The sequence below is a fragment of the Aquila chrysaetos genome, chromosome 4 (assembly GCF_900496995.4).
Source record: "Aquila chrysaetos chrysaetos chromosome 4, bAquChr1.4, whole genome shotgun sequence".
Taxonomy (NCBI): domain Eukaryota; kingdom Metazoa; phylum Chordata; class Aves; order Accipitriformes; family Accipitridae; genus Aquila; species Aquila chrysaetos.
In genome coordinates, this window is record NC_044007.1 from 12,624,341 (window position 1) to 12,637,131 (window position 12,791).

Here is a 12,791-nt window from a genome sequence, read left to right on the forward strand (position 1 = left end):
CCCTTGCCCCTGTGAAATGGGTAGCTGTTGGTGCTGCATTTTGTGCATCACCTCTAATAGACTGTGTTAGCTTCCTATAGAGAGTACTGTCAGGTTCAGAAGTGACATCCTGGTCCTTCCAAGCTCTTAATGGTTTGAGGCCAGGATACCCGAAATATGCACCAAATGACCAAACTTCATCTGCTGTTACTGAAATCAGTGGTCTCTAATGTCGTCGTAGTATTTTTCTTTTATTCTCACACTAGTTATTAAAAGATGCCTTCTGTGAGAACAGAAATGGTAGGGGGTTTTTTGCAGACTGTCTCTGGAGCAAAGAAAGTTGTCTGATGCATGCTTAGAGGACCTCTAAAAACAAATAATAAAATACAGTTCTCTTTAGATGTCCTGTTTTGTCTAATTTTAGTGTGTTTTTCTAATTTTCAGTAATAAAGATTGCTATTGGGCTGCTTCTAATGTATGCTGTTACTTTGCATAATCACTATACTAGTTTAATCTTGCCATAATGTTCTAAGACTTTGTGGCTTTTAATATCGTGTTATCTTTTGTAAAAATAATAAAAATGTAGATGTGAAGCATTTTTCTTCAAATTTTAAAGCTGTTAAATAACATAACTTCTTTTTTGCCTGCTAGTAAATTGGTAAACACTTTATTGTACTATAAACTGAATTTGTGATGAACTAGCTAACTTTCTCATTTCATTTTGACTTCTCTAGAGAAGTTGGAGGTTGCACCACCATCTCCAGGACAACTGAAACATGGTAAAAGAAGAATGTTTGTTGAATGTGGTTCAGTACTTGTGCAGTCTGTCTTTCAAGTGCTTCATCTTTCTCCTACAAATACTGATCTGTCCTCATCCCTGTTGTATGGAGTAACAGAAAACCAAAGCAAGCACCAACAGTCACCCAGCCTTCTTTATTTCATAACACCTCAGCTGGAGAATGTGCACCATTTAGTGAAAGTAGGACAGAAAGCCCAAATGAGACCGCACTGTTCAAAGCCAGCAGCAGACAGTTTTTGTAAACCGAGTGGTGTTGATGCTGCAATACCTTGTGGGGGTTTTTGTGTTTAACCTTAAAACTGTTGACTTGCTTCTTGTCACATATATTTTAAATGGACTGAGAAGCGGGATAAAATTGCAGAGAAATTGGAAATAGATTTGGTATTCTTTATAACACCATAGTCATTCAGATTCTGATTCAGTTCCCAAATCAGTGTATATCTGTGTTTTTAAACTCTGTCAATGAGCAATGTATTTAGTTGAACATTTTCCTATTCTAGGTATCTACACTTATTTTTCTTTGGTTTTTTTGCTTGGTCCCTGGGGTTCTGTTTACTCCATGGATTCCAAAATTCTGTCAACTTCGGTAAGAATTTGAGTTCCATTTGTAGCCCCGGAGTTTGTGCACACATTTTGAAAATACTACGCATCTCTGTGTGCTTTTTTGTTATTTATGTTTTTGAGTTTTTTGTCCTGCAGTGGTTTAAAAAAAAAAAATTGGAAAATTTCCTACATTCTGTGCTTTAGTCTTTTACCTTTGTATTTAAGAAGGTATGTGTGTTCTTACAAAGTAGTTACAGAAGTCCAAGCATATTCTAGTACCTGAGCATGAAAGATCTCGCGTGTGGCTTTGTTTTTAATATGATCATGGATTCATGCTGTCTGAAAGAGGTAAACCCAAAAGGGACTCATACCAGCTTCTTTCCACATGACTGTGAGGTTCGTGCACTCAGCTTTCTTCCCTCTTCATATGTTTACATCTCTAAGTTTATAAAATATAGGAATTATTGGTCCCATCTGAAGAGGGGAAAAAACCCTAAATAGCTAATGCGTTTTAAATGTTAAAAAAAAAAAAAAAAAGGAAAAGTTATAACATTCTAAAATGTAGTTTTTAGTCATGTAGTTTGTCCTTGGTATTGCATTTAGTCTTATGATGTTAGCACCTTGAAACTCAGCTGGAGGCAATGTTGTGCAAATTGAATCCCATCTCCATCAGAAGCTTACAAGCTAAAACTTGAGAGAGAAAATGGAGCATGACAAAAAGGCTTGTTGTTAGAAATTTTTCAGACCAGCATCTTCCAAGTTCCTGCAATAGAAAATATTTTCCAATAGGGTTTACTTGGAGTTTCAGGAGCAAAAAGAAAAAAATGTATGAAACAAAAGGTGGAACTTGTTTTCTTAAACAAGGTACTGAGGAGCAGCTTCAAGTCTAAATTGCTCTCAGCATGGTGCCCAAACAAAATCAAGATATAGAAGTTTGGGTTGAACAGTGAGATAATTAACACTGTATGACACACTAATGAAAAGCACCTTAGCGTTTGCAGATTTAGCTGAAGGACTTTTGATGAGAATTGCCTAGCTCCAGGCAATTGTCTTAAAATATTTTAGGAGTGTGTGAAGAAGATGGACCTCTTGCACAGGAAGAGAGGGGGACTTGCAGAGGAAGGGGCTTTATTTCAAGCAAGAGAAGAATGCAAGGAGTTGGTGAGACAGTTTGGCAATCTTCAGTGATACTGCAACATCAGTTGGAAAGACTGTAAAATAGTATCAAAATTTGTGTAGTTTTAGAAATTTCTCTCACAGTAGTAGGCATAATTGGCTTCCATCCAAAATTGTACAGGTATTTGCAAAGAGTAAGTTGGTTTAACTGGTTCTTCGCAGGCCATTAGTAACACTTAAGTGTAGCAAAGGGTTTTACCAAAATTGCCAGAAATAAAAAGGTCACTAACAGAAGTAGTAGGAAAGGGATTTTGTGTATGTTGTCTTTGTTTCTCTTAAAGGCAGTATTAGACTGACATTTCAGTAGTTCGTGTGAACTAGTGAACTCTTACAAATATTTATTTTGTGTTTGTTACTTATTTCTTTTAGTGTTCTTCCACAATGCATTACCTTTTGTAGGGTTTGGATTTTTGGATAACGCAATTATGATTGCTGCGGTAAGTTTGTTATTTAATTCCTTGATCAAGTCAGTAAGGTTCATATTGATCAGTTACTAAATGAGTAAATGAAACTTCAGGAAGACTGTTCCCTCTGTATCAACTCATTAACGTCTCTTTTAATTTTTCTTTTTTAAAGAAAATGTCCATGGTCTGTTCGGCCTTTGCAGAATGGACAGGAGTGTTGTTCCTTCTGAAGGACAGTACTGTAACTAATAAGAGGCTTTTTTCTTTCCTAATTTGTGCTGCAAGACGCATTTATGATCATGTAGTCAATACATTTTTTTTGTACCAACTGACGATAATGTGATTATGTGTTGATGAATAAGTCTTTAGGGTTTTTACTGATGTGTTCCTTTGTTCCGAGTGATGCAGGCAATGTTAGTGCTGATGCTGATTGGTACTGATGTAGCCTGGCATTCCTGAGTAACACTGTTGAGATATTTTCCTGTTCATTTGGAAGATGAAATGGGCCAGTGGAACAGGAAGATGGATAAAGGCCAAAGATACTGTTCCTTGTGTAGAATTATCATTGACAGTGTGATCTTAATCATGGGATAATGCAGGTGGGAAGGGACTGGAGGACCCACTAGGCCTCTAGTCTTGCTCCTGCTTGGGACCTTCTCGGGGTCTCTAGTCTAAATTCCTGCTCAGTGCAGGGTCAGCTGTAAGGTCGGATGAAGTTGTTCATGGTTTTATCCTGTGGGTCTTGAGAAGATCCAAGGGCAGAGACTGCACAGGCTGTCTGGGCAACCTGTTCCAAAGGTCAGCTGTCCTCACAGTGGAAAACATTTTCCTATATCCGACTGGAACAGGTCTTGTTTTAATTCATGCACATCGTCTCTCATCTTTGGACCGTGTACTGCTGTTTCATCATGCAGTTCACTGTGATTTTGTTCAACTGAAAAAGTAAGGAGCTACAATACTGTGTTTTATTTGTTTGCTCAGTATTTGTAGAAGTTTGAATATTCAGAGCTGTGCATTCAGCTAAGAATTACAGTGGGGAAAATAGCATGCAGAGATAAGGATTATGGTTTTGTCCATCAGGTGGCCATTATGAAACAATATAAAAATATTAAAAGACTATCAGAAGTAGGCTCTTGTCCTGGGGGAAATACGTATGGTCTGAGGGTAGGAGCTGTGCAGGTCTAGTAGAAGTAATGTCCATTTATCCTTTCAATCTTGACATAAACCAGCAGTAAGCAATATTTTTGTCAGTTGAAGCAATATCATCTATTTTAACTCCAAATCCCTCAAATAATGAGAAAACTCTTATTTTTCAGGGAACCCAAATAGAGTTGTCAATTGGAGTTATCCTAGGAATTTCAACTATGGCAGGCAAGTAATAAAAATGCAGCATGTGTAGACTAATATGGCACATTCCTATATTTTAGGCTGAAAGTGGGCCACAGAGCTGGAAATGGCTCTTCCTTGCTCTTGCAGCTGCCTTTCCTAATAAAGAAACAACCTATGGTTGAAGCAAGGACATATTCCATTTGCAGAAATGGAATTTCAGTTCAGATAGCTTTTGAAATGCTTGTTGTCGGTTTTAATCTAAAAGTTCAAATCCTTGGTCGCTTAGGAAAGCGTATCTGCATTTCTGTAATGGAACTGCTCTAAATTCCCTAGGGTCTGATATTTATTTATGTGTATATATGTATTTTTAAGTTGCTGTTTGCTTGCAGTGTTAAGCGAAGATCGGTGTTGGTGTCCTTTTACTGTGTTGGCTGGTGCTCTCGGTGGCTTCTCTGCCTCTGTGCGATAGCATGGAAGGCCAGGCACCCACCCTGCTCCTACTCTGGGCCAAAACTGATAAGCTCTGCTTGCCAGCTTTGGTGCCTCTGCAATGTCAGAGGGAAAAAAAATGCTTATGGATCCACCAACCGCAGGTGCAGCATTGTTCTAAAGCATGCAGATTGCTTAAATGAAAATGTATATAGCAGAACAAGTTAATAATTTGGAAATTTGCAGCCCTCTGTTGCAATGCAAGACAGTCACAAGCAAGTTTATCTCAGTAAGATCTGCTGTGAAATCATGTATGTTAAGTGTGTAGCTTTATTCAATCATACGTACACTATTTATTCCTAAACTGACACAGTTCATGGATATGTTGAAATTTTTATAAAAGCCACATAGGTGAGAAACAGCTCCTTCTATTTCCAGTGGTCCTGTGCCTCTTCAGGTACTGGAAGGCCTTGCTTGGTGTCCGGTGTTAGCTGTATGAAACTGGCAACCACACATGGCTGTTTTTAACTCTGATCTGAAAAGTTGTTACATTGGTTTCCAGGTGTCAGTGTTGTCTTTTTGTATTTGTCAAGTTTTCTTCATACAAGTTGAGAAAATACAGTTGCACTTCCTATTATTGTTAGTCCACTGCTGTTATTACAAACTGTAATAAGGTCAGAAGAAAAACTCTAAAATAAAAGAAACTTACTTCTACTCTTGTATGGTATATATACTGAGAAGAGAGGGTCCCTGGGAGCGGGGATGGGAGCTGGTTGGTTTTGTTTGTAATTAAAATAATACTTTGCCTTCTCCCCTTCTCTTCCCTACTCCTCCCTACAGCTGCTGCTTTGGGAAACCTTGTTTCAGATTTAGCTGGACTGGGGTATGTCGGAACTTGTATTAAGAATATGTTTTGGTTTTTTTCCTCTCTTGCAAACACTGTTGGTGCTACTGAACTAAAACATGTAAACTGCTGAAGCTGCTTTATTTTTTTTCCTAGCTCTTGAATTTTGCTTCAGTAAACTACATGACTGTAGAAATGTCTTCTGTCCTTGCTAAGAAAAAGTTGAAATACTAGGTGGTTCTTGTTGAGGTTAAAAGTGCCATGCCATAGCTCTGAAATAGAGTAATTCTCCTGCTATTACAGTATCATGTATTTTAAGTGATAAAATCAGGATTGGCATTTAACCTGATTCAGGGTAGTCTGTAGGTAATGCTTGCTTTTAAGGAAGTACTAGAACTTTTTCTACAAAAAAGTGCGTTCATTAAAATACACAATGGAAAAATACATTTTTTTGTGATGTAATATATTGCTGTGATAGAATATACCTAATATACCTCCTCAGATTGTTATGTCTAGATCTGAAGATATTTCCTTCTCCTCAAATAAAACAATTTTGTATCTGAAATATCTTCAGATCTCGGCATACCTATTTCTGAGATAAACAGAAGCAGCTGACGTTTTTTAAAGGAAATTTCTAAGTAATTGCTGAAAGTAAAGCTATCTGTTATGCCTCTTTTTCCTACTTTCCCTCTAATTTTTCTTCTGCAAATAACAAGGCTTATTACTAACTAGTGTGTGTGTATGTGTGTGTAACCTTTCTTCCAGTAAAGATTACTTACAAGCTCTGCAAAAATACGGTAACATTCACACCAGTTGTGTCTTACTGCATAAGGTTTTTCTGGAAATATTGCATATTAAATCGTTGAGAAAACTAGTTAACTTACATTGCAAAATGTGACCATCAGAAGTCTGAACACTTTCCTATATTTACCTCTCGATGACTTTATCAGTATGCCGAAGGAAAAGCTCTTAATTTTAAGTTCAGTGCTTCAAATATTTCAAAATCCTCACTAGATGATACTGTCAGATCCAAAATCATTTGATCTTGTTTTCTTGTTCTTCCAGTCTTGCAGGTTATGTAGAAGCTTTAGCTTCACGACTGGGTCTGTCAATCCCTGATCTGACACCCAAACAAGCTGATATGTGGCAAACGCGTCTCAGTGCACACTTGGTGAGTATCCTGTACTCCACTGTTTGCGTGGAGATTTTTTTTTTGTTTAAACTAATATGTGGTAAACCCTTTTTGTCACTTTTGCCGTTAAATACTTAATGACCACCAACATTTTGCACATTCTTGGAAGGTTTAGTTGTGAGCCTATGTCAGGGAGCATCATGAGACTGGATGGTTTTGGGCTTGGGTGGTTTTTTGTACGCAACAAGCCACGAGTGACTAGTAACATGGACAGTCTCTGCAATGACTTCATGTATGCTATGCAGATACCTGGGCTGAGCCCTGGCTACTGTGATAAGATAGTTTATTTGAAAGTTATGACCCCTTAGTAGTTTACTCCTATACGTTCTTTGTCAAGTGCTTGCTATTCATATACCTGTGCTAGTATGCATTTATTTTTAATAGTTTATAATTAGCTCGGATACAAAATTAGCGTTCCCCTGGGTAAACTTATAGCATTTGAGTAATATTCACTGCCTGGGTTTACAGTTACAGAACACTCATCTTGCAGATTCATTTTCAGGATGATTACTTAATTAACATTTAAACATTTGAAGCAGTCCCACTTCAGCAATGAGAGAATTCGTTTATTTTGATTAAAGAAACAGATTATAAGAAACGGAGTAAAGAAAGAGATATTTCTTTCACTTTGCCAGAATGAACCTTCCTGGGGAAAAATATCTTTGCAGGTTTAAGGGAAGAGAAATAACACTTGCTGAGGAAAAGTTAGGGGGGGAAAAAAGGTCTGCTTTTAGCAGTGATAGATCAAAGCATTGAGCAGGGAAGAATTGGCATGTTGTCAGTGGGCTGCCCTCTGGTCTGTCCAACTAAGAGTCTTCTCCGTGGAAGCTGAGTCTGTGGCAAAAGCCTGTCATTGCACTGCAGTTCATTCACAGCACTTTTCTGTGAAAAGACTTCTGAGCATTTTTGCCTGTATGCTAGCATTTTTTCTTTTTACCCATTGTCTCAAGTTTCTCAACACTATCCACCTGCTGCTGGTGATGTGGTTTGGATGTTGCCTGTCTTACTTCTTTCCTCTCCTATTGACTTTTACATCTAGATGAATTGTGAAATGTTTTCCAATTTATTTTTTTTTTTGGTCTTTTCCTTGTGCCTTTGCAAGCCATCATGTTTGCAAGGAATTCCTTGTTCCTGACTTTGATAATTTGCATTACCAGATACAAGCAGATACATTTATAATTGCACCTAAAATGTGTGTGTGGTTTTGTTTTTTTGGTTTCTTTTTGTTGTTCCCCCTCCCCCCGTCTTCCTGGCCATCTCACTAATCCTTTGAATGTCTGTGTCTTCCCTTACCACCTGTGCAGCTCTTCATGGGTCATTCCCCTCCTCTTTATTCAGAATTGTCTTTTGTCACAGCACATGCTGTTTCTAACCTTGTCATATCTGTCTCTCTCTCATAGATTGTGTTTCTAGTCTGCATGCTAAGAAAAATGTGGCTCCCAACCGAAAACTAGAACAAAGGGTCTGTTTTCCTGGTTGTGTTGGTACTACACAGCACATGAGTAACAACTGATCAGTGAGAAACTTAATTTTTCCCCCCTTTCTCTAGGGTAAAGCTATTGGAGTGACCATTGGCTGCATTTTAGGAATGTTTCCTTTGTTGTTCTTTGGCGATGAGGAAGAAAAACTGGAAGAAAAAAATTAACCTTTTTACAAGAAATATACAAATGTAAACTACTGTACCTCAATTATTCAATTATGCTGTCAATATTTAGGAATTAACAGACAGTAAAAAATGTATAGACTTGGGAACAAAACCTTCAGCATGTCGTTTTATGGAAACACTAATTTATTGTGGCTTTGTGTTCAGTACTTCTTTTTATAAGGTACCATCTAACTTTTTATTTAAATGTAAATTTTTGAAGTGTTTTCACTTATGGCAACTGATGTTTACCACTCTCCCTTTTGACCTTATTCTTTAATGGATTATTACTTTAATAATCCATCATGGATGACAGTATCACTCTTGAGTTGCATATTGGTTGCTTAACAGTTGTAATTGCATGACAAATTTCACTGCTGTTCATCAGGTCCTTCAATGCAGATTATTAAGGAAGTCAGTGATGAGTAATTTGAAGTCCCTCACTTTGCGAGATGACTGGTTGCCCCCTCACCAGCCATCGTTTTGCACTGCCTTTAGATTAGATATTTCAGTGATCTACAACAGTCTAGCTTGCATTTTGTCACAATTCTAAGTGTCTCTGAATAGTCTTCTGAGATGATAATTTTAATGCTTTGACAAGGTAAGTGTTCTAGTATAGGCTCTTTACCAAGTCCGTTTTTTAGTGGTGTTTTAACACCTTCTGTACTTCCATATTCACTCCTCTTTTTTTCCTTTGTAAACAATATTTTGAGAATTGAGACATCCTTAAATTTGTCTTCCTGAGTTTTGGGTGTGGTATTAAGGAATTCAGACCAACTGTTTCAAAACCACAAACAACTTTTTTTATTGTTCTGCTTAAAATAAGGTGTGAATAGTTGATTGGGTGGATGAGGCCGGGCAACACTTCAGGGTATGAGTGCTGGCATTGCAAGTTTGTAATGGATGGTTCAGTTGAAATAAAGTGTACCATCAGTCTGGATTAGAGGACCTGATTTGCAGATTATAACTTTGTATTTAAGATTAAGCATTTGCTACTTTTTTTTTTTTTTTTGCTGTGAGACAATTAGTAAAAAAACCCAAACAACAAAAAAAGGAGACTTGAGGCCTTTTTCCTTTTTTGCCTTTTATTTTTGCTGTCTTACTTGGTGTTTTATAGATCTGACAGTGCAGTCACATGTAGCTGTACTTTTTTTTTTTTATATGGTCATGAATAAATTGATTACAACTATCAAATATTCATAATAGTTCAGGATCTGACTTGCCAATAGCATAATGCTAAACTGATAACTGTTGATTAGAGGAGAGGTTTCTTACCTGTTTCAATACCATTTGGAAAGGACACTAAAAAGAGAGGCACAGCCAGGGCACTTTGAAAGTCTTATTGCTGGAATTGTTAGCACTTCTGAAACCTAGAAAGAAATGTTTAAAAAAAAAAAAAAAAAGTCCCCTGATGACTTCTTTGCCATAGGAAAAGTCTTACTGTAATGTGTACGTTTTACAGAGCTCATTACTTATCTCTTGGTCATATATCTGACTTCTCTGTTCTTATTTCTAGAAGCCCTTTAACAGCAGTATTGAAACTTTGACATCAACCTTTAATGAAGATGACAGTGTTGTATCTGTTTTCTGAAAAGCAGTCTTTGAAAACTTGCAGTGAGTAGTCCTAGTAGCTTGTACTGTACTTTGTACATTAAACCATGAGAATCTGGACCAAACTGTAAAACTGAAAGAAATCTCATCCAGGCATAGAACACAAATGCAGAGGAGTTTTGGCTTGCATTTTCAAATTTGGAAGCTTTATTTAAAAGAAAAAAAACAAAAACAAACACCAAAAAAACCCCCCAAAACAACAAAAAAACCCCCTCCAATGACAAAACAGAAAACACAAAAAAACAATCCTGCTAGAAGATTATGCACTCTTTCCCCAACAGATTGCTGCTGGTTTACAGTACTTCAGTGATCAGGTTTTTGTTTTAGTCATCCACACGTTTGTCTTGCCTTAAACTAGCTTTTCTTCCTCTGCATGTACTTCTGTTTCTGGTATCTTTCTATACAAAGCTGTAAGTATTTCCCACATGTTCGTTCTTAAAACTGAAGTACACATCAAAACAACTTTGCATTGCTTTTTTTGTAGCTGTTTTTACAGTAATTCCAACACTGTTACCTATTATGATACTGGCATCTTCATTGGAATCTTCCAGCAGTGGCCAAACCTCTGTTCTTTGCCATTGTACCAACTGGAACACTGTTTTCATCACTTTTTTTTTTTTTTTTTTTAGAGCTCATGAGAACAATTGGAAGGCTGTGTCAGCTGTCATAGTAGTGTTGATTTTATAATGGCAATAGGAAAGACCATGTACTATTGTTAAATAGCTTGTGCATGTAAATTGAGTATGTTTTGTTGCTGTATGTCGAACTATTGTACTGCAACCAATGCTTTTATCGAGAATTAATGAACTAAAATATCTTCAAAGTCATCATGTGTCGTCTTGTTAAACTATTTAGCTGACCACAAAAATGTGGAGGGCGAGTGACACATGGTAAGAAATCTTGGGTGTTTCAGGCTGTTGTCTGATACTGTAATCAAGAAGGTGACTTCTGGGGTTTCAATCTTTGACAAATGTGAAGAAATAACTCAGGATTTGAGAGGAATAGTGGCTCTGCTGGAGGCTGAGAGAAAGTGCTTGTTGGGGCCAAGCTGCCACCCTGAGTACAGTAGGGGTAGCTTGCTTCGCCTGCATGATCCACTCTTGTGTGGATGTGGTACTGCTTCGTGTGGAAGGGAAGATCTGTGCCTGATCTGTACCCTGTCTCCTCACAAGGAGGGTGGGTTTTTCTGGGGTATCCCTGATGCTCTGATCACACTTCTTAAAACACTTAATTGAGAAGACAGAGCACTACCAAAATTCTCCTCTTTGTTTTTGTTGTCTTCTCCCTCTTGGATAAAAGGAAAAACAAACACTACAGGCTTATTCAGAGACTTCAGTATTGCTCCATTTTTTTATTCTATCAGTTTGTCCTGTGTTAACAGGAATTTTTCACGTTAAAGGGCTGGTAGACCTGAAATTGTGTTTATTTTAAAATGCTGTCTTTTTATAGTAACTTAAAATATAAATGTATTTTTGACTGTATGTTATCTCTAGGGACAAAGAACATGCATCAGATAATATGGTTACCCAAATCTTCTCACCAATATTTTCTCATTCATGTACTTTTACATAAATTATTTGAATTCAGACAACATATTTTGTATTGTCTTTAATTAAATTGCTGAACTTTCTGTAAACTTTTGTACTACAGCAAAGCTGTTCTGTGTTTCTTTATTAGACCAGATGCTGGAGGGGAAATGTTAATAATATCCTGTGGGTATTCAGCCTCAGTTATACAAACCAGGAATTTATTATTTAAGTTGTAAGCAGGTGGTCCTTTGTCACTGTCATAGGAGATACCACTGTGGAGTGGTACTTCTGTCTCTTCAAGCTTGGAAGAGAGCAATTCAAACGATTAAAATGTTTGCATGGTAAATTGGTGGTGTTTGTGATTAATCTTAGTCAGAAGTCCACTTGCGCTTGAGCTTCTGGAAATAACTGAATTTTTGTATGCAAACTAAGCCTTTTTGAACTTTTCTGGATGGACTTTGGAGCTCTTCATTTCATCCCCCCCCCCCCACTCTTTGGTCAGTCCCTTTTGTGGATGTCTGTACATAAAGAAGTGCTGCGAGTAAGACATCGGTACTGGAAGGATGGTCTCATCTCTTTTTGACAACCTGTATAGGTTGGCTCTTTTACTCTATTCTGATTGCATTGTGTAGTAGAACTCTTCATTAATATTGTTCAGAGAGTATCCCACTTCCAGCCAACGTGTTTCCCTCTTCTCTGATGTTTTACATGGTCTAGTGACAAGCTGACAGAGCGGTGGTATATGAACTAAAGACCTTAATAAAGTATTGAGGAATTGTCATCCAGTCTTACGCCTCTGGAATTTTTTAACCTAAAATATTAAGAAAATAGCTAGAGCTACTCCTGGTTGCAGTTAATGCTTTCATAACACAAATTCAAGCTGCTGTTTAAAAGTATTTAACATTTGTTAAGGCTTTTACCCTTGCCTCAGGGTTCAGGACCCTTGACATCCAGAGTGTTGCTTCAAAAAGTATTGGGGCAGGGGGGATGGAGGGCTTTGGGCAAACTGGGAATTTAAAAGCCAGCCAAGATAAATGCAGAAGGATTTTTTGTTTTGTTTTGTTTGGGAAGACTACCTCCCCCAATCAAAAGAAGCCCCACTTTCTAGAGAGACCTGTGAGCTTCCCCCCTGCTTCCCCCAAAGATTGTGGTCACTAGGATTTGAGCAGGGCAGTCTTTGAGCCTCAGGTGTGTAATTCAGAATAGTGACCTTGGGTAGCAACAGGGAGTGTGGAGTGCTGATGATGCCAAGGTAAGGCCTCTTGCAGCAGCATGAAGAGAACTAGCACGAAACAGTTTTGGTTTAACAGTCTT

General features: G+C 37.7%; 1 protein-coding gene across 3 annotated transcripts in view; it reads left to right on the forward strand.

Annotated features, from left to right (window-relative positions):
• Window positions 1–12,258, forward strand: part of TMEM65 (transmembrane protein 65) — a 34,867-nt gene extending 22,609 nt beyond the window's left edge. For all 3 annotated transcript variants that reach the window (XM_030010816.2, XM_030010817.2, XM_030010818.2), the window contains 6 exons: window positions 714–758; window positions 2,867–2,934; window positions 4,218–4,272; window positions 5,500–5,542; window positions 6,569–6,674; window positions 8,245–12,258. In XM_030010816.2, the coding sequence (XP_029866676.1) occupies window positions 714–758; window positions 2,867–2,934; window positions 4,218–4,272; window positions 5,500–5,542; window positions 6,569–6,674; window positions 8,245–8,340 (413 nt within the window). In that variant the 3' untranslated portion in view covers window positions 8,341–12,258. The remainder of the gene's footprint in view (window positions 1–713; window positions 759–2,866; window positions 2,935–4,217; window positions 4,273–5,499; window positions 5,543–6,568; window positions 6,675–8,244) is intronic.
• The last annotated feature ends 533 nt before the right edge of the window (window positions 12,259–12,791 follow it).